This window comes from Pelmatolapia mariae, linkage group LG16_19, assembly GCF_036321145.2.
Source record: "Pelmatolapia mariae isolate MD_Pm_ZW linkage group LG16_19, Pm_UMD_F_2, whole genome shotgun sequence".
Classification (NCBI taxonomy): Eukaryota; Metazoa; Chordata; class Actinopteri; order Cichliformes; family Cichlidae; genus Pelmatolapia; species Pelmatolapia mariae.
In genome coordinates this window covers 10278060-10299761 of record NC_086241.1, presented here as the reverse complement: position 1 = coordinate 10299761, position 21702 = coordinate 10278060, and the positions used below count along the sequence as shown (strand labels likewise).

At 40.3% G+C, this 21702-nt stretch overlaps 2 protein-coding genes across 2 annotated transcripts in view; both read right to left on the bottom strand.

Moving 5' to 3' along the window:
* Positions 1 to 16510, bottom strand: part of dars1 (aspartyl-tRNA synthetase 1) — a 31377-nt gene extending 14867 nt beyond the window's left edge. The window contains exons 1-6 of the mRNA XM_063498484.1: positions 16367 to 16510; positions 10123 to 10225; positions 6891 to 6920; positions 6476 to 6533; positions 4627 to 4719; positions 3309 to 3411 (exon numbers count right to left, since the gene is read on the bottom strand). Coding sequence (XP_063354554.1) covers positions 3309 to 3411; positions 4627 to 4719; positions 6476 to 6533; positions 6891 to 6920; positions 10123 to 10225; positions 16367 to 16389 — 410 coding nt within the window. The 5' untranslated portion in view covers positions 16390 to 16510. The remainder of the gene's footprint in view (positions 1 to 3308; positions 3412 to 4626; positions 4720 to 6475; positions 6534 to 6890; positions 6921 to 10122; positions 10226 to 16366) is intronic.
* Positions 16511 to 19345: 2835 nt separating this feature from the next.
* On the bottom strand, positions 19346 to 21453 carry LOC134644869 (C-X-C chemokine receptor type 4-like). Its single transcript, XM_063497995.1, has 2 exons — positions 21379 to 21453; positions 19346 to 21004 (listed from the first exon to the last, which is right to left on the bottom strand). Exons 1-2 carry the CDS (start codon positions 21394 to 21396, stop codon positions 19874 to 19876), a joined length of 1149 nt encoding a protein of 382 aa, XP_063354065.1. The 5' UTR covers positions 21397 to 21453; the 3' UTR covers positions 19346 to 19873.
* Positions 21454 to 21702: the final 249 nt, after the last annotated feature.

Genomic DNA, 21702 nt, shown 5'->3' with positions numbered 1-21702 from the left:
CACTGAGCGCACACCAACAGAAACAGATTCATTCAACACAAGAAGGAAGGAGAAAAGGGAGCGAGCGCTCGAATCAGTGATCCAGGAAGGACAAGCTGGCTGGTTCGGCAAGCCTGCCTCCAAACTGACTCTAACTTTAACTGACTGAACAAGTGTTACAACATTAAATTCCTGGCTATAGTCGCTTTCAGATTTCTTCAGCTTCGAAGTTATAACATGTACCATCTTATAATAGCACTTTGAGCCCCAAGAACCAACAGTAAAATCAGCATATCACTCTAAATGTTCTCATAACAGCATTAAAAAGTAGGATTCTCGCCTCCTGTCAATGACCTCAGAGGACAGTGAATCTCATTTACAGGTAAATGAGATTTTAAATCTCAATGGGTTTTTCCTTGTTAAATAAAGTAATAAATAAATAACCCCCATCAGGTGATGACACGTACTCTTCCCCGGCCACACAACAATTATGAAAAATAACTAGTTTTTAACCATAATTGTTCCTTACTCTGCCTCAAAAGTGATTTAAGAACCCTGCGAGTCAGTTTTAAAATCCAAATCTGTGTACATCCAGGTACAGTACATCATCACAAAGTAGTGCTATTCACAAAAAAAAAAAAAAAACAACCGACAGTTTTAAAAAGCGCTCTGAATTATACCGACCAACTCCATAGCAAACAACTGACATGTTATTCCATTTCAGAGCTCAGCCACAATTTCTTCGCTGCTCTACATTCAGCACTTGAGAGGTACTTGAGAGTAAAGGTTGAGCACAGGCAGAAGATCACTTAATTAAACTGTGAGAATGGACGGATGATCACTTGGACATGCAATACAAGTAAGGGGATTCTCAGCAATGCAATCTCTGCCCTTAGAGCAGTTATGAGGGGATTTACTTGTAATCCAGGGTCTCAATCAGCTTGTCAATCATCAGACCACATTGTCTGAAACTAAATGTGCGCCACAAAGCTACAGGAGTGATAGTGCCACCTGTTCTTAGAGATACATCAGAAGCACAGCAGAAGCACAGCAACAATGTTGTTTTGGAAACCTGCTTGGTAAGCGACTGCAAAGTGGTATGACTTTGCTGTTGTTTAGTTCTGATGTAAGATGGTGTTGTCTTGACAACCATGTCATCACTTTCACTTGCTGTGGTGTTAGGCTGTCAGGTGGCATAAGATTGCAAAACAATCCAACTGTCCGACCACAACATTGCAGAACAAGACTGAGGAAGTGCTGCACATAAAAGAAATCATTGGTTACAAAAATATGTCAAAGTGCAAGGGGAACACTATTTATATATAATTTTATATATAGAAAAAGGCACCATCTTTTGACGTACCCTCATTTTCAAAACATAAAAAAAAAACACCCAAAAATTGCCAAGTATCGTGCAGGGCCTCCATAAGCTCAGTCCTACTGAGGAACATGTACACTCTACAGGAGCTCTGTGGTTTTTGGGACCTGGATGTTCGGTTCTGTGGCAACTCTGTGGCTCAAGCATTTTTCAGAGCATCCTGTTGAGCTTTTTTCATGGTCAGGCTGTTCTGGGGCAGCTTCAGTACACAGACAGCGCACACCGTCCTAATGAAGGAGGCTGCTGCTCTCAGGGAGTGTCGGTGAGGATGTTAAACATTTCAGTGTAGTACACCGGGGATTACCACAGCAATTGAATTTTAAATACATGGTTGGTGTTATTCATTTCATCTGCCAGGGGTTTAAATGTTGAAGGCTTAAAGGAAATTACAGTTTGGAGCTGCAGACCCCTTTCTGCCTGTCTTTGGAGCTGTTTTGAAAGCCCCAGTGCCATATTACAACAGCGGCAAGAAAAAGGCCAGCTCAGTGACTATAAAGAGGAACTGTGGCTGTGTCAGGAGTTGGTGATACTTGTTACAAAGTTAAGGTCAAAACTCTGGTCTGAGCAGCAGTGCCCTTGACCTCATCAGAAAAATTTGCCTGTGTCTGGGTTAAATTTCCCATGAACCTCATGATACCGCAACAAACTTACACCGAGATCTCAGGGCCTCATTTCTGAAAACATGAACATAATGCGTGCGTGTCAAATGGTAATTTAGGCACATGCTGCCTGTCATCAAACATTTAGCAGCTCCGACTTGTTTACATACGGCTCAGACAGCTGTGTACATTAAAACCAACGTTCATTACTTACATCTTTCATCAAGTCTCGTGTTTTCAACAAACCGTAGCAAAAGAAAGCCAATGTTATCACAAGTATTACATGAAATGAATATTTGTTCAGCGGTTAGTTGTGTAGTCTTGTGTAGTCTAATACAACAGACTGTTTTGAATGTATTCAAGGGTGGATCAAGGATCAAGGTAGGAAAAACTCTGGGGAAATGCAGCGTGAGCAGCACCTGCTGCCAATGAGGTCACCGTCTCGAACAGTTACGGAGGTTGACGACACTCCAAAGATGTTTGGCAGTTTTCAATCAAATTGCCAACTTATAAGCCTCACATGTTTAAAAATGTTTTAAGCCTATCAGACCATCACACTTGTGCAACTGAATAGTAGCTACAAAAAAAAAAACCCCCAAAAAAAACAAAAAACAAAAAAAAAACCACACACATTCATTACTGCAATCCCTGCATTGCTTAACATCAGTGTTATCCCATGTCTTAACTGTCATTTCAGTCTTGCAGATTACAGTCGGGGTGTTACCTTTTGCTTAATTTAGCAATGTCTAAGAAGATGTATTATGTGATAATTAAGTTCTTCCCTGTTAAATTCACTAAATACTGGGCGTACTTCGAAATAACTGTTTGTTTTTTTTAATGAATAAACTGCATATTTCAGTAAATTACATCAGGTGCATCATAAAGATTTTTTGTGTCAATTTAAAATCCCAATAGGGTTTCTTTTTAAACAAATAAGCCCTGCTGCAAACCTCTAATGTGAGCCTAATCTAACATCATTATCAGCAACACCTCTTTTGTTTCTTTAATAAAGTGCACATTCGTGGATGGTTATGTCCATTCATCGACTACCAGTAATGGGCTACAGTTTGGCTGCTAACATGACTAATGATTCTTGGCTCTTAAGTATTTCTCCCTCCTCTGATCCAAGGAGCTGTATCTGCCATCTTGACAGGAACTGCCCCATTAGGCCACTGCTGTATTCCGCCCTGTTGAAAGCCAGCTTTTACTGCCAAGTGAAAAAATGATTGATTTCCCCGCCCTCCACCTCAGTCAGACGTGTGAAAATGGATCAGTGGACCATTATGGCCGAGGTTTTTTTTCCCACCATTGTTTCTGCCCTCTCCGACAGGAAGAACAGTCTCGGTACTTACTTTGCGGCAAACTTGACCATCTGCTTGCTGGCACGATCCCCCACTGCGACCAGTGCCTGCACGTTAAACTGCTGCTGACGCAAGACCAAGAAGCATTGCTTCCCTGAAAGCAAAACAACAATAGATAGAGCTCGCTTTTTACAATACAAGCATAACAGCCTTGTCAGAATAATACCTTGGGCACTCTGTCTGAAGCTAAGTAGGTTTGTTCAGTCAAAAGGGCTGTGTGTGTGACTTGAGATCAGTGTCTCACAGCTGTAGGGATCAGGTGAAGTGTCAAACATTTGCAAACAGAGCCTTGTCTTTGAAGAGCACTGTGTGGAGAAAGGCTGATTGCTACCTTCCTATCAAACATATACAGGGACCTAGGAAGAGTGTAAACACGTTAGCCACAAAGACTGAGGGCAGGAGATAATCAGACCACCCAGCTACTTTGATGTTTGTTGCCTGTGAGAACAGGGCGGGTGGTGGAAATAATAGTGATGCCAAAATCCCACCAACAGATGTACCTCATCTCGCACAATTCAGGATGTTATTCTGCTCACACGGACATCCTACAGCGAGCAGAGAATGAAGACACAAGTGGAGAGGAAGTGGCTCTTGATTCTGGAAGTTATCTTTAAAGGAAATGGTTAAAAAAAACCAAAAAAACATCACAGAGACTATAGTTTATTTGCAAAAGGCTCGTTGTTTATGGAGAGGAGCAATAACCAGGCAAAGCTCAGAGGGTTATTGTATTCAAATAGAGAAGCTTTGTGACTGCCAGCATCTGGAACTGAGGGGGGACAGGTTATCTGATCTTCCAGTTGGCAGTGACAAGCTAGCCTGACGGTGATATCAAAAACACCTTCAGGTTGTCAATCTGCTTAACAAGGAAAGAGTGGAAAAACAAATCGGCTTTGTAACGCCTCAATCTTAAAAAAAATTATTTCACAAACAGGAGCAAAGTCTTTTAAAATTCTGATTTTACTCTGGGAGTGTTTGGTGCATAATGTTGCAATAAAAGCTTTATGCTTCTCTTCTAGCACAGGGCCTCCAGTGTTGAACCTAAAGACAGCGATGTCTGTCATTTACATCATTTGAAATGGAACACCAAGTGAAAGCCAAATGGCACTGCTGTTTGATCTTGAAGAGAAAGTGCTGCTGTGAATAAAAATGACCCCAGGGCAGATGTTATAAACTTTTCAGTACAGTTCACGGCGGATTAGCTGAGGGAGCATCTAATCATGGCCGTTTGTGTCTTTTACACAAAAGAAAGCTGCAGAACAAAAAAAACAAAAGAAAAACAAAAGGTGAACAAAGGGGGAGGTGATCTCACCTTTGGCTCGGCTGGTGTGGATTCGGGCGCGCAGCCAGATCAGCTGGTCAGCTTTCTCAGGAGTAAGGTTTTGGACCCGGACCAACTCCCTGTCTGGCTCGCACACGCACGCACACACACAAACACACAAAATATTTTATTACTTCAAAGGACTTTGCTTCCTCCATTTCCCCACCTGCGTGCAAAGAATCCCTCCCCTCTCGTCCCTACATACTCCCAAAGGCAGAAAGAAAAGCCAATGAGCATGCTTGTGCACGTGTAAAAGTGCAGACAATAAAATGCTCAAATTACAGGCATGCCTAATAAATAAGAAACACTAGGAGACTTGCCGAAAGCTGTCTAACTCGTCTGCTCTCTTTGGGCTCTATGACAAATTGACTCTAGTTTCACCTGTATTACTCAGAGGCATGCTTACTCTTCATTATCAGTGAGCAGAGAAGGCAGACACCGAGGCTACACCAGAGAAAACAGAGCCGCCCTGTTGGCTGAGAACTCTGTCAACCCACATGAAAGCCCTCAGGTTTCAGCCCCCACCTCTGCTCCAGCTCCAGCTCCATCCTCGTGGCTGAGCTTGCTATGCAGGTGAGGGAGGCACCACTTTGTTTGCTGCCAGTGGAGCTGAAAGTGCATCCAGACAGATGGACGACATCAACAGGTCCGCCTGCTGCCTCGTTTATCGTATATCAAACATTATACGTTACCGCTATTATCACTAGTATCGCTTAAATGGCGACCAGAGATGACACCAAAAGCATTTTTCATGATGTTATCGTGTTAAATCAGTATGACTGACAGCCAGACAAAAGCTCAACTGTAAAATTCTGGATTGGGAAGCCATCGTGTACACAAACATGCTGGAGAGTTTACACTTTGTACCACTGCACCAATGCTCAACCTGTTTTCCCCCAAAAAGTGTCCGACCTACGTCACTGTTGTATAACCGACTTGGAATCTTTTGTCTTTGATGGCAGCTTAGTAGCCAGGCCACCGGCGATGATCTTGATTAGCCTTTTTTCATTTTTTTTTTGCACTCGAACCTGTTTTTCTGTCACCCTTTAACTGTAGTCTTACACTAGTTCCTGTTTCCAGCACTGAGTTGACTCATTTCTTAGTCTGTCCTTGTTTTTAATTTCATTATCAGAAATATATTATGTTACATTATGATGGAGACCTAAAATGTTATACCCGCACCATGTTATTAATAATGCTACTGAAGTTTCCCAAGCTACTGGATCAGAGATAGAAACAAAGTCTGTGTGTTTAATGCATCTATGGTATCGTCTTACTGTTAGTTCATTCACTCATAAAGAATAAAATTATCAAAAATTCTGATCTTTCTTTCACCGTTTCAAATTTACGCAGACTCTGCTATCAAAATCATAAAGTTGTTCTGTAAGATTATAAAATAAAGACACACAGACGATGACATTTACAATAATAAAACCGCCCTCCTATATTATCATTGGGTCAACAGAAACTCTGATACTCTTTTGAACCATCACGTCAGCCTGTCATTACATCATTTACATCACTTAGGATACAACCAAACATTCCTGCTAATGTTAGTTATCCATCAAGTTGGCAAGCACAGAAACATATTTGAGTAGTTCCACACTGCAACATGTGGAGCTACTCAAATAAAGGAGCAAAATGTCAGTTTTACTAGACATTTTCACAGGTTGTTGAAGCATCGAATTGTCATTACACGTGAGAGAAATGGGACTATATGGCAATGTAAATCTAATAAAAATCTAATAAAGAGATGTTTTGTCTTCTTTTTCGATACAAATCAATTTCTGCTTTCAGATATGAAATGCCGATGAGTGAAGAAAGTAGCTGCCATACTAACCCAGCTTTTGTTGGGACTGGACCATAGCTGACACACCATATCGGTCCTTGGCAAAGTCCTTAAAAAACAAAAGGGTGAAATCTTTAGCAGTTGAAATAATTTCATTTAACCATTAAATGAAAACAGTACTGACGCATGCACATGAACTTTTTTGTTCTCCGAGACAGTTCTGCTACTTTGACTTCATAAGCTTCTGACGTCTGTCTGTCTACTACATCTTAGACAGACACAACAGATAATGGGGCTTATCATAAAAAAACTGAACAGAAAACAGGCAGGGAGAGGTATGCGTGCAGGTATCTGCATACATGTTGTTGCCAAGGTGTGAATGCACAGGAGCCAAAATCAAAGTCAGTCATAGAAGCAGAGAACTTGTTTCAGAGGACGAGTGCTGTGATCTCTACGAGGCACTTACATCTTCCTCTGCGCTTTGTTGTTCAGAAGCCTGAAACACAAAGAGGAGAAAGGGATTTAAAGGACAAATAGCTAAAAAATCACAACAAGAGGACTATCAATTAATTAAAAGTTTAAAACATCCAACTTAAAATGGTTTTTTTTGTTTTGTTTTGTTTTTTTTTACACCAGGCATGTAAATCGATTTTTCATCTCATGCTACCAGGGATTTAAATACAAATAATAGACTGCAGTTCAATCCCAGAGCCAAGACTTAGATGCCTAGAACGCACAGCTTGTCCACACATTGCTCCAGCCCATCAAAGACAATGACTAATGGCAGCAGGAGATATTGCTTTGTAATAGAAACAGTGTAAGTGAACAGATATTCTTTATCTCCGCGCTGACTTCTGGGCAAATAACTCTCAGAGCGCGATGAGATCGCGTCTTGGAAAAGTTACAGTTCCATTTTCTATGCAAATTGATATTGGTGTACGGAAATATCTAGTGGCAGTTGAGTGAATTGGAATCGCCCATTCTTGCTGTGAAAATCCCGTCACATGATGGATGATATTACAGCTTGTGATCATGTGCATGCAAACAGGCTACGGCCATGAAGCAGGCCGAGCCCCATCGGTCCCACAAAAACGACAAGTGCTGGCAGAAAACCCCCGCAAAAAAAAGCGCAAAGCAGAAAATAACACAGCTAAGGCCCAATAAACATTCGGTTCAGCTTTGAGCTCTTCCCCTAGGCAATGCTTGCTATTCCAGAGCGATAGAGGCAGCAATATCCAGTGGATTAAACAGTGACAGCACCTGCTTCTTTCATGAAACATGCTGACTGGATGAATTCAGCTGGAAGAAAGGATTCTTTGCCGTTTTCACTATCACAGGCACTTCAGTCATGACACAGCTATGCAAAGGGTGTCAAACTAGATGGCACATTTTCTAAAGATTCCCTTATTTATATCCTGCAGATTCTGCTCTAAAGGTACGCCTAAGGGAAAGAAAAATATGTAAGAACACATCAGTATCAGTATCTGTGCATTTCATTATTGGAGAAATGTTACCAATTCACAATTTTCAAACTTTCTGCTACTTTTGTTCCGTTTCTACATGGCCTTCATAGCAAATACAATTTAAAGGGGAAAGAAGCGTATTAATGTGAAACTACGATTAGCAAATGTGACCTGAACATTGTCAGGACCTTGTCTGGAAGTCAAAATTGCATCAAAAGTCTAAGTGGTTAGCAGGCTTGCTGAATCACGTATTTAAACAAGCAAACAGCTTCTCTCTCAGTTCTCTGATAACACAGGATAGGATGTGCAGCATCATATCTGCACACCATTTAGTAGGTTGAGCTCCTGTTCACACACACACATGTGAGACACCCAAAAAACCACCACTATTATCAGATCATCAGCCTAAGTTTGGGCAACGGCAGAAGTTCAGCAAAATGTCGAAGTTTGTGTAATATGAAAATATATATGTGACTTCAGTAGTTACTGTGACATTACAGAAGCCCGCTAACAACTGATCCATCTGCGTCACTGGACATCAAGAAACATATTACTCAATCTGCACGTTGGTGGAAAATGTGTTCATTTCACTTGGTATGATGGGGAGATAAGTCTTTGCAGCTGAAAGATCTAGTATCCCATCTATCCATTGTTCATTTTGTGTAGGGCTGGGTGATATCTCAGTTTAGGTTATATCAATCGATACCCATACATGTTTCACAATATAGATGAAATAATAACTTCTGCCAAGCTTAAACGCTCCTTTTTACTCCTAAACAAAGATATGCGTTTAATTTTGCAAGGATGGAACTGCTAACTTTTGCAGAAACATGCTTTCGACACAGTTTGCAGTGCATGAGGCTCCATGTAGGAATGTCTCCATGGAGCCAAATTCCTTGGACCCTTCTGTTATATAATGTCCTGGTGTTTTAAGCCTCAGGCTGCGTCTGCTGGGTTGTCTTGTTTTGTAATGCTGTTGCTCAAGTTGACATTAACATGTTCTATTGTTGTTGTTACCACTTATCTTGCTCAAACTCCTGAAATACTAGTGTGTACGGCTGCAGCAGCTCAGAGATTAGCACATGTGCCGCTGCCAGCTGCTCCTCCTACACTCTGTGCGTCAGCCCAACATGATGTGGCTTCAACTCTGTTTCAACATGATTGGTATGATGCGGCACTATCTTAATACATAAAATACAGACAGAATCAGTTATCGCCTTTATATTGACCCGTGTCTCGTTATTTTGCAATGAATATCTTTATCTTTCTATCATCCAGCCCTAATTTTCTGTCTCTTATTCATGTCTGGGTCGTTGGGTCAGCAGTGTAGACGGAGAAGTCTTGACCTCCCTCTCTCCAACCACTTTCTCTAGCTCATCCAGTCTGCACCAGGATCTCCTCCTGGCCATAAATCTCTACATTATTGTAGTGGAGGGGTTTGCATATCCCAGTAATGCCCAGTACCCTAGTTTAGCGTGAGGGGGCCAGACAAAAGTGATTCAGAAAACCAAAGAAAAGAATGCAAGGCACTAGTTCACCCTGTCTGGGACCAAAGTTACTGAGGCCTCACCCTAGAGCCAAGCCTGAGAAGGGTGCTTAAAGAAGAGTCTGTGGTGGCGGGGCTTTAGCCCAAGGGCACGGTTAGGCCCAGCCTGAAGAAACCCACCTTCCTGTGGGGTTGCCACTAGTAGTAATAACAACAACAGCTAGTACTAGTAACATTTAAGACAGAATAAAATGTTAGCAAATAATGGACTAAATTATTGTTAATATGAAACATGGAGTGTGTTGTACAAGTGATCAGAACAGGAGTCAGGGGGTGAAGAGAAAACATAACAGAGTTGCTGGAATTGGATGAAGACTGGCCAAATTCAAATCAGGTGTGATTTATTTGTCCATTTTTTTAATGAAACATGGTGAAGGGGACAGAAGGTTGGCAACCCAACACAACACACCTGTACGCTTCATTTATGGTGGGTAAAAGCACAGTATTACAATAAATGGCAAAATGGCTAAAATGGCATACTAGGAAGGAACTTTTCACTTGGTGTAGAAAAAAATAGCACTTTGTTTGGGTGGACATAAACACAGCCAAAATGACAGGAATACTTAAACAATGGAGTCTCCAACCCAGCTGAACCCCAAATGCCCACACAACAGCACGTCACACCCTTACCAGCTGTACAAGGGTGGCGGATGCAAAACAACAAAACAGAAGAAAACAAAACATCTGACCATTTTGGCCTGTTTCTCAGCCTTCTTTGCAGCTTTCTCCGCTTCCTTCTGCTGTTTCTTCAGGGCTTTCTTTGACTGAGCCTGCTGCTCCTCCTCTGTTGCCCTGAAACAGGAAGAAACGCACAACATAAACATTTCCTTCGACTTCCACCTCCTATTTCTTGTGCATCCCACGAGGAAGTTATTGACCGCCTGGGAAAATTAATTCTGAACCATCACCACCTCCAGCCTTTAAGTATGCACTACTTTTATTCCCATTGTTGTTCTAAACAAAAACTGCTGGAGCCTGTGTGAACAGAGGCACAGCAGAGAAAAGTCTGAACTAAGATCGCCTGGATAAACAGTGCAGCTTTAAGAAGACGCTAGCCTGAAAATCTAACATAGAAAAATGGAGCTCATTCAATTATGATAACACTGTGATAACACCGCGCCTTATCTGAAAGTAAAAGATGTCTGTATTTGCACAACAACCGCCATACTACACAGCACAACATAACGCAGGAGCTGATAAGTATTCAACTTTTGCCTCTAGAAAAATTTGATTTATGCAAGCAACAGGTCAACAGACACTCTCATATGTAGGTGAACATGTAAGTCACAAAAGAACATAACGGTAAAAAAGATAAGCAGAGATAAAACGATCATATAAAATATTGGGACTTTTTACTTTTCCGTCAGCTGTTGTAAACGTGTGCTAAGATGACAGGTGTATGAATGAGACCAGGTGTCTAGTCCTGAAGGAAGGGCGCAAGCTATAAAGGACCCGCTCCTATTTAGTCACAGGAAATAACACGGATCAAAGGCCGACTATGAATAGCAATAAAACCTAAACAAGACACAGAAATCACAACATATTTTGACTTCAGACCAAACTTGTACTTCCCCCAAGGATCCAAATTTAATATTGACACCACTGTCCCAACAACAACCACTGAGATCTTTTATGATTTAGCACCGCACCATATATTTTCCCATTGAAATGACAAAAAATACACCATGACTCATGTGGTGAGGCTCATTCTAATTCAGCACACATGAAATTCAAATGTTTCTCACCTACACCTAGAACTCTTTGTCACATTATACTGTTTTAAAAGACAGTTTTGAGACAGCCTATTGGTTGGTCTGTTGCTACCTTGTGCTATAAGCGTGTTTGGAACCTGGATGAAAACGGCACGAAGCACATCAATTAAAATGCACTCAGGTTGGATTATTTATGTGTTCTGCCAACCGGCTGAATTCGTTAAACTGGATCAACAGCCTTTTTTTTCCCCCTCAGGCGAGTGAGATCAGCCTGTGGTGCAGATGTCCACACGCATTCATAATCAACAAACTCTAAGCCTTTGTATTTGTTAAAAAACACGTCATTTAATGACAGACATACTGCTATATGTTGCACAGTCAGCTTTTTTTTTGCAGTTGTCAGTTAACACATGCATAGTATAGATCACATGGGCGTGTGCCCAACAGTTACCAAGTCCTAACACAACATAATATTGTAACAACATTTCCAATATTACCATATCATAAAAGACAAACAAACAGTTAATGTAGTAATAGTTCAATATGAAACAAAGTGGTACCAGTCATTGGCTGAGACTCAGCAGTCTAAAGGATGTCACCAGAGCAGCAGAAAGCTCTTTATACTCACATAATAGCCCTGTGTACTAGGGATGGACCGATCCGATATACAGTATCAGTATCGGCCCGATTCAGATCTAAATTACTGGAATGGATATCAGGGAGAAATAAAAATTTAACTCGATCTATTACATATCACAAAAGCACCTCACAAAACTTGCGACATGGCGTAACCCAGGTAGTAACCTTAGCACGTTGGAGCAGTATGCATCACGTGACAGAGCGGCTGTTGCGTGCGAGACCCATCAGTGGTCTGGAGTTACTTCACACTGAAAGCATCTGGAGCCTCGCTACGTGCTGCCAAACCGGCATTTCATCTCCAAGCAAGCATTCCCAGAGAAGTAAAGCAAGTGTGTAAGTTCATCTCTGAATGTTTGTAAAGCATTCCTATGTTAAGCTTAACAACCGATACATGGAGCTCGGATGTTTGTGCGTTGTCATAGCTAAGTCTGACCGTACAATGGATGGACTCAAGTTTTACTTTGGAAAAACAAAACAAAAAAAAGCAGTGTTGCAGCCTAAACAGTTCTGTGGTTCAAAAAAACCCTATGAAAAACACTTTTATTCATACTTGTGTTAAGTTTTGCACAGAAATTACACAAAATTCACTCTCAGGTTAAATGTGATAGAAACAGCTTACACTTACATCCATCTTGGCAAAAGATGCGTGTCATGAAGCCCCCTCTGGATGTCTATTTATGTTAAGCTTTAAGTATAAAAGGGTCCATTCTACAATCTGTTGTTTTTTGTTGTTGAATATAAACATTATTTTGTGCTGATGTGCTTCTTTTTTCAGAACCAAAGAGTTTTTGAAATCTGCATCAACTTGCATTTTAAATTACTTTTTGAAATATTACTTTAAATACTTAGATTTAAAGTTCGGCTAGAAGTTTAAATGAAAAGATCAGTATTACTGAACTGCAAAATATTTTGGGTGCAGTGTAATTTTGCATACAGGTATAACAGAATAGCTTTAGTGTTTTGTCTTTTTAAATTTGAGTATGAACTTATACAAAATGCAGCAAGATATATATATATATATTAAAAAACAGTTTTATTGATTAAAAAATAGACTATATCGGATTCATATCGGTATCGGCAGATATCTAAATTTATGATATCGGATATAAAAAAGTGGTATTGTGCCATTTCTACTGTCTACATGGGATGTGTCTAGCTACGTCACACCAACCAGAGACTACTGAACATCAGCGATATTGAGCAACTTCAAGACACTGCAGGCTAAAAAAAATACTAGCAACAAAAAGTGGTTGGGATAGCGTTGACTGACTTTACATGGCAACAAATACATTAGGCTACCTAGGGACCTTCTCACTTGGTGTCTTCAGCAGTTTCTTCCCCTGTAGTTGCCTAAAGTTGCTAAAAGTCATTGACTTCACTGGCTCTCCCTGCTTCTCCCAGTTTTCCTGTGTTTCTCCCTCCTCTTCACCACTCCCCCCCATTCATTCGTAAAAAGCCCCCACAAGGAGTCATAAACTACTGACTCTTACCAGAATAGCCAATAAAATGCATGCCACTTCAAACACGTTTTGCGTTTGCACCTGTCAACTTTCACAAGTCATTTAATGGCAATAATAGACTCATGGAGCTGTAGGGATTAAGGATTATGGCTATGATGTCAGTGGCTGATATCAAATAACATGAAATGAGAGAAAACATTACGCAAAATGACAGCACACACAAGGGAACTGATGTGTTATTAAGCTTCTATTTCATGTTACCAAGCTGGTGACTCTACTCATTCCAAGTGGCTGGTGAGATATTAATCTAAAGCGCCTTGCTTTACAGCAGCTTGTCTGCAAATAACTAAGCCGGCAGTCTCAACACAAACATTGTAAGTACCGTGATATTTACTTTAGACTTTTTTTCTGCTTTACACGTGCTGATTGTTTATTTTTATGGTGACTCACTGATGTTCTATTGTAGTTTTAAATGACTTAACCATCCACTTTAAAGTTTTGATGGGGCCCACAAATGGAAATGGCACGAGTAAAGCAGACTCTAGAATGAGCATGAACAAAAACCATCAAGTCTGACATCTGCAAACGTGACTTTTAAACTACCTTTGTCCTGTAAAGTTATTCTTTAAAATCATCTGGGCTGTTAGCCTTCTTAAGTTATTAATCATGCATGAAAAGGACAAACATTCTGCTCACCAGATTATTTTCTTTAAAATGAATACAGACCTCCAAAAACCTAAGATAAACACAGCTATCATTTAAAGGAGAACAGATGATAGTAAAAGCTATCTTCAACTTTGGAAGTAATAGAATCGGTTTATGATATTTTAAAGTGAAAGGATAATTGCTGACCTCTCGCAATTACACTTGTGGTCAAAAGTATACACTAGTATTTGGTTTAATGTCTCTCAGTAAGTCACACCTCGACCAGACATTTTTCATAGCCATCAACAAGTTTCTGGGATTCTGGCTGGATATTTGACCACTGATGGCAGATTTGGTAGAGTTCATTTAAACTGGTTGGTTTCTTCACACAGAGCTGGCCACTCCAGTAGTTTAATGTTAGCCTGTTTTATCCATTCCAAAACCAGTTTTGATTTGTGTTTGATATCTTTTTCCTGTTTGAACACCCAATTAAATCAAAGTTTCAACTGTCTATTGATTTTAGGTGCGGTGAAGAATTTAAAGGCAGTCCTCCTTACTTATTCAGTTCACTCTGTGCACTATACCTGATTCACTGGCAGCAACTAAGCCCCAGAACATGATGCTACCACCACCATGCTTGACAGATGCCCCAGTGGTCTTAAGTCTAAAAGCCTTACTTTTACTCCTCCTAACAGCAATCTCTGCCTCATTTGACCTTAAAACCTTTCTCTAGAAGGCATCTGGCTTGTCCATGTGGGCAACTGCAAATTACAGTCAAAGTTGGAAGTATTGACTTTGGAGCATGGGTTTCTTTCTTGGTAAGCAGCCTCTTAGTCCATGGCAATTCGGTCTTTAAGTCTGATGTCATTAGCCATGCCTGGGCCCAAACTCTGCTGCAGGTCCGTAAGTCAAATGATCACTGCGGCATCACTCAGAGTTGAAAAACTGTCTAAATTCTTTCATCTGTAATAAAATGATCAGTGTGGCTGCTGGACCAGGTGTAATAATTAAGTTTAACATCCAGGCATCCATGAAAACAGAATTTATGAAATTTAACGGAGTTAGAAGTTAGCAGGGAGTTAGCTCGCTAGTTTCCAGCTAAATATAACATACCATGTTCAGAATGAAGGAGTTCTGAAACAAATTAAGACGTACAGCTCTGCTATCATTTCCGACATAAATGAAGACAGGAAAATAAACAGCAGTGATGTTTTGTAGGGTTACTCAGGTTTGGCTCGCTGGTACATAATGATGTGCTACATGATCGCTAGCAACACAGCTATGTTAGCATAATATAAACACAGTGAAGCTGGAGGATGAATGCTAACTTTTTTTAGGGGCTTGTTGAGAATAAACAGAACAAGATACAAAGCATTAAAACACATTAAAAACACAGCAGCCTTAATAAACGCAGAGTGGTTTGGGCCTGGAAGCAGGGTTCATCACGTCATCACTTAAAGACCGGATATAAAACTCTACAGTGGACAGTGACGATGGTGATACAGTAGTTTCCAGTTCATGACAGGCTCAAGCCCTGGTGGTTCCTGTTTTGTTTATGAACATCTTCCAAACTTTGGCGAAGTGGTGACACATCTGAACACTATTTGTGTACAATTGTTAGAGCTGACAATCTTGGAATTCTGATCAGCTACATGCTCGAAAGAGAAACTACCAGTTGTTGCCAATCGTGATCACTAATGAGGACTTAACAATAGGGCTTTCAAGAAAAAAAGACCTAGAACATTTAGCACTATTAAAATTAGTGAGTGTATGTATACATTTAAACCTGTATGTATACTTTTGACTTAGACATTAGACTAGAGAAAAGCACAGCTATTTTTTCCCTTTGTCCCGTTTTCTTTGTTAGTTCATTAAAGATTTATACTGTCCAATCATTCCACACTGGAATTAAAAAAACAGTTCAAAGAAATCATTCCAATTAAAAATCACCATAACATTCATGCCTGTAATGAGACTATGCAAACTTCTAATCACAGCTGTACATGACGCATTGAGAGTATATATAGTGTAGCTAATGTGTGAAAGATTTGCTTAAATGTGACATTATTTAATTCAGATTCCAGGTTTGACTCAGCTGTAAAGACACACAAGTATAATGTCTTAAAACAATTTTAACCCACTTATGAAACCATCAGAACACCTGTACCACTTCTAAGAAATCGTATTATCTTCTTAAAACTTCTCACCAGAAAATCCAGTGAAGCCAGTATGAAGTCAACTTTTACAGTAATGTGAGCAGGTTAAGCTAGTCATGGCTTCGTTTTGTTTTTCGTCTCACACTTCTTACACTTTTAAGCTTTTAATTTTGCAGCAGCAGAACTTTAAAGTGTCTGATGCAATCATCTGTCATATTAAGGCAATGCTAGCCGCCTGCTCTCCGAGTTAGCATACCGCAGCAAGATCATTTTGCGCTCCGAGATCTGAGGCACAGCTTAACACCTTCTTCATATTCTTACCCCTGCAATTCTTCTTTCGTCATGTCGACTTATTCGCTTGTAAAAACTTGGGAGAAAATGTTTCACGACTGTGTGACAGTGAGGAGCACGACATCAGCTGTTCGCAGCATGCACGGGCACGGGAACAAGGGACCTGTTTTGACGGCGCACAGAATACCGGATGTTCGAGATCCCGGCTAGAAACTAAATTACACTACGCAGTTCCGACTGACTGAGGTTTATCCGGCAGGTTGACAGAGCAGACAAAACAGCCCTATTGCAAACAAATGAAGGAAATTTATATAAATCAAGAGTAATCTGTTGAAAAGGTGAAAAACAATCAAGGAAGCACATTCAAGCCCTTTGTTTTTCTCCTGTTTTTTTTAATCAATGTTCAGACTGAGACATAAAAGAGTATTTTCTAAAAACAGGTTGAGATAACAGATGTAAGTCCTAGATCCAAAACGACATCATGTCTAAGCCCAAAGTCTGTTATAATATTATACAATAGAAATTAAAGAAAATGTCTTTTCCCCAATATAAAACTTAATATTGGCAGCTGATTTAAAATACCAAGTTCAAAGAATTTTCCAGTAAGCAGTTACAGTGCACATACTTTTCTTTGTTATCATGAATTAAAGTGGGACTCTGCAGATTAAACAGAACACATAAATCTTTTTTTCTTTGCTGTTGTTTTTTTTTTTTTTTTTTTTAAAGAGTTACTATTATTAATAACAGAAATTATTTTTGGTGCCAAAAAACTGACTAATTGCAGGCTGTGGTCTTAAGTGACTTCCACTGATGGCACTTTATTTCCAGAAAAAAAAAAGTATTGTATGCTCATCACTCTTATTTCACTGATGGGTTACAAAACAATTACATTTAAGAAAATAACATCTGAACTAATGAACTCAGCCCACCAATGGCAACATGCACACAAGGAAAACAACAAAAGTGACCACATGTGTGGGCTGTTTTACACATCCACATGAACACTAAAAGTGACACTCCATGAAATTACTTTCACGCCTTTGGTTGAGTGCACTAAGTGCATCCAGGTATCCAGTGACCTTTGGAGGAATGACCGTGCACAGCGAGTGATGGTGGTTTGAATACAGTGGGGGTGTCATCAAAGCTTTTCTCAGGCTGCTACCCACAGGAGCTCCCGATAGAGGAAGCAGCCTTCCTGCTGCTCACTTTTCAACCAAAACAACATAACCTTTAGTGGAGCATGTAACCGCCCTGTGGCATTTGTGTTTCTTTCCTGCTTAGCTCGCATTAGTCCTTTAAAATCATCTCTGCGCTTACCGGACATGTCACTCATAATTTTAATATACATCTCTCGACAGGAACAGTTAAATGAGCCCCTGCGCACACTGAACAATAGGCTGAAGTCCCAGTCTGAAACTTTGCACCAGAATCCATAGAGATAATGAATGACCAATTGAAACAATTTCCTCCCTACTTCAACAGCTTTGGCCTTTAACCCAGAAAGCCAAACAAGAAACACTTCGCTACATGGGTTTGTTTTGCCTGCTCACATCACATGTCAGAAAGTTTGCATTTTTGCAAGAGAGGATATTGATGTTTTGCAAGAGATGACTCTGCTTTTGTAAAAGTAAAAAAAACCAAAAAAACACAACACTGACAGTGCAGAAGGGCAGCAGTGTAGACTTGAGTTGTTCAACAGTATATTTTGACCAAACAGAGAGAATAATGGCTTTAATAATGGATGAAAGGGCACCTTCTTGCAGCCAAGGATGGATTCCCTCGGGGGGCTGACCACTTAAAATTTATGCACTTAAATGGGCACTTTAGTCAGTCTCGAGGAAAACGGCATCTGCGTATCCATTTTATTATACCGATGCTCTGTGTTTCTGAAAAGGAAAAAATCAAAACATATAATCAGTCAAGTCCATTAACAGATGATACAGATATTTCTGTGTTCAATACCTGATATCAATTCACTCGAGTAGTGCATAACCCTGATATGTGTAATCTGAGTACAATCTTGCACACGATAGTTGTGATGATCACCATCCAGCAAAAAGGAATGCGGATCAAGAACAGTTATGTGAGTTATGTAAGTACAGTAAAGGGTATTTTCCTGCACTTTATGAAGAAAGCAAACTCTTATGCTAATTCTGGATCATTTGGGTCCATTTCCAAATCAAAAAAGTGCCTCATGTTTAATTCTGCTTTACTGTGAGAGGAAAATACCCACTAACTTTGTGGGTGGATGGAAGCACTTCTCACCTTTTCTATATGTAAAGACATGGAAATGTATCTCAGTTGAAGCTTTGAATGAATGAATGACTGCACTGCATGGCACAGCAGCTTGATGCAAGGACTTCTCACCTCTTCTACATGTAGACATGGAAATCTACTGGATAAATGCCAGGGCTGCATTGTACTGCAGCCATTTGATGGCTTTATTCTACTTGAAAGCTATTGTTGTCCTTCCTAGCCCGAGCATTTCTCTGTCTTTGTTCCTTGCAGATTAAATGTTTAGTGTGATGAAAGAAGATAAAAGATTCAGAACAGAAAGACTGGTGCGTCTGTTCAAAGCAATATGTTTTATGTTATCACTGTATAATATCAGATTTAATCCTTCTTATTTTGCATCCTCAGACTTCAGTTCTGAATGATTATTTCCATTCTGTGAGTCAAAGAATGACCAAGTTGAGTCACTGAACTTCTGAGTGACAGAGAATGATAAAAGTCAAGATGTCAAAGGGGACTTTAATCTTTCTTAAGACCCATATGGTTACTAATTAAAACTGAAGACTTTAGCTTTTGTGTCACAGCTGCTTAAGATGTAAAAGTGCACAGATGTTCTTGCAATTACGGGGCCTGTCTGTTCATTCCTCCTGCTTTTCAGCCAGTTCAGGTGGTGACATTTGTGTGACACTCCCCCAACCCCCTTGATAATACACATGCACACACGGGAGTAGAAGCCAGTGAAAAGGCGCACCACAAAATATGTTTGAGTTTCTTTTATTTTCAATACAAACACATAAAAAACAGTACAAAAAAATCATTTTGAAGGACTTTTACAAAAGTTATTTTACAAAACTCCAGTGTGGATGACAGCAATAAATTATAGCTTTCAGATAATCGCACGGCTTAGGTGCGAACATAGATATGCTACAAACTATGTACATGTTTCCAAAAGCAGCTACCAGTCCTAAAAACCCCCCAGAAAGGACATTGTGTGTCTGAGCTTTGATGCAGCATCAAAGACTATAGGATAAAAACTAGGACAATGGGTATTGATTGTAAAACTGAATGAATGGAAATGAGGCACTGCCTGAGGACACGATCTGCTTTGAGGAGCAGAAAATAAAATACAGAAAATAAGAACCACAAAAGCCACACGATTGAAGTACAAAGGCACACACACACAAAAAAATCTTCACGTATATAAAAACTCTTTCATTTACATTTGTACAGATTGTAGTTCTTTGAAATTACAGCTTAGCTTTTTCACTCCTGAGAGTATCAAGTCACAGACTCCGAGGCTGACAGTTAACTTGACAAAACACTCGAAGACTCCGACTCGGTTGACACGGATGAAATTGGCCCTCGCTTTTTTGTCATGAGAGTCACTTTCTGACTTGATCTGCTGCTCGCTGTCAGTGCACTCTTAGCTGATTTCTTAAACTTAACTCCCAAGAAAGCATAGAGGATGGGGTTTAGGCAGCAGTGAAAATAGGCTAGCGCCTCAGTGACAGAAATCCACTTGTCCAGCGCTTGCTGCAGTTCACACGAGGGGGAGAGCACATTCAGCATCACGAGGTTGTCCAAAAAGATGCCAACACAGTAGGGGAGCCAGCAACAAAAAAAACAAAAAATTAGAATGATTGTGGTCTTCAGCGCCTTTTTCTTCAGTGTCTGGCCCTTTGCACCTTGTGCCAGCTTTGTTATGATAATGCAGTAGCAGATGAGGATAACCAAGCCTGGCAGAACGAAGCCCACCAGGATGTGCTGGAAGCGGAAAACAACTGTCCATATGACGTTACTTTCCACTGGATACATGCGCTGGCAGATAGTCCTGGAGTCTGCCGTGTCCTCGCTTTCTTCTTTGAAGTTGATATTTGAAGAGCTCACGCTCTGCACTCTTGCAAAGACCATGTCAGGTATGGTCAGAATGGTTGCCGGCAGCCACACACCCACGTAGATCACTCTATTTGCAAGAAGCTTCCTCGTGGCTTGGCTGTTGGTAGCCCGTACAACTGCCAAGTATCTGTCCAGACTGATGAAGGCCAGAATCAGCACGCTACTGTACAGGTTGATGGTGTAGATCATGTGCACAGACACGCAGAGGAAACCTCCAAAGTACCAGTTTTTGGCTACATCCACAGCCCAAAAGGGCAGAGTGAGGACAAACAGGAGGTCAGCGACAGACAGATGAAGCCGGTACTTGTCCGTCATTGTTTTGACCTTTTTCTGGTAACCCATGACTAGTACAACTAATCCATTACCAACTATCCCAAGAATGGATATTATTCCGTACACTGTAGGCAGGAAGATTTTGTTGAAGTCATTGCTGAATGTCTGGCCACAGATCTCCGGTAAATTCAGGTCTTCAAATCCAAATCCAGACCCTTCTGATATGTTGTCAGAAGTGTTGCTGGTAATATCATAGTCATAGGTGAGCTGGAAAAGAGAAAAAAAGATTCAAAAGTTAGAAAACAGAAGAGATCTAAGAGGATCATTTAATTACTTAACAGCGGCAGATTACCTAAAAATGTATTATACATCTCCTATAAATACATTATAATATTTTATGATAACTTTTGTCTTAAGTTGGAACTGACAATGAGAAAATCCTCTTCTTCGAATTACTTTCTATCTTCGAATTACTTTGTATGGAAGGAGACACTAAGTTTAAGACCAGTGAATTACTCGACTGCAAACACGTGGAAAACATAAACTTTATTCACGCAAAAAAAAGAAAAGAAAAAAGTCACACATACAACATGAAAAACCATCCCACACACAAGTTGGGGGAACAACAGAAAAACACTCACCTCCACGCTTTCCTCCATGGTGATAACAATCCAACTTTGGGACTAGTGAGTAAAGGTTGGCATGAGACGCACGACGATAAGTTGTTTGTTTCAGCGCCTGCCAATAAATACTATTCCGTGCCATTAACTCCTCCCCCGAAAGGGAGGGAGGGGCAGCAGCAGGATACACGCAAAGTCTCCAAAAAGGTTCGCTATAAATCAAACTTCTGTACTTGTGGTAAGGGCGTTTGTGAAAGTATGTGTTTGAAAAACGTTTGGTTTTACCTGCTACATTTAAAAAAACAAAACAAAAAAAACGCGCGGAGCTGAAGTACGCGTCTGGAA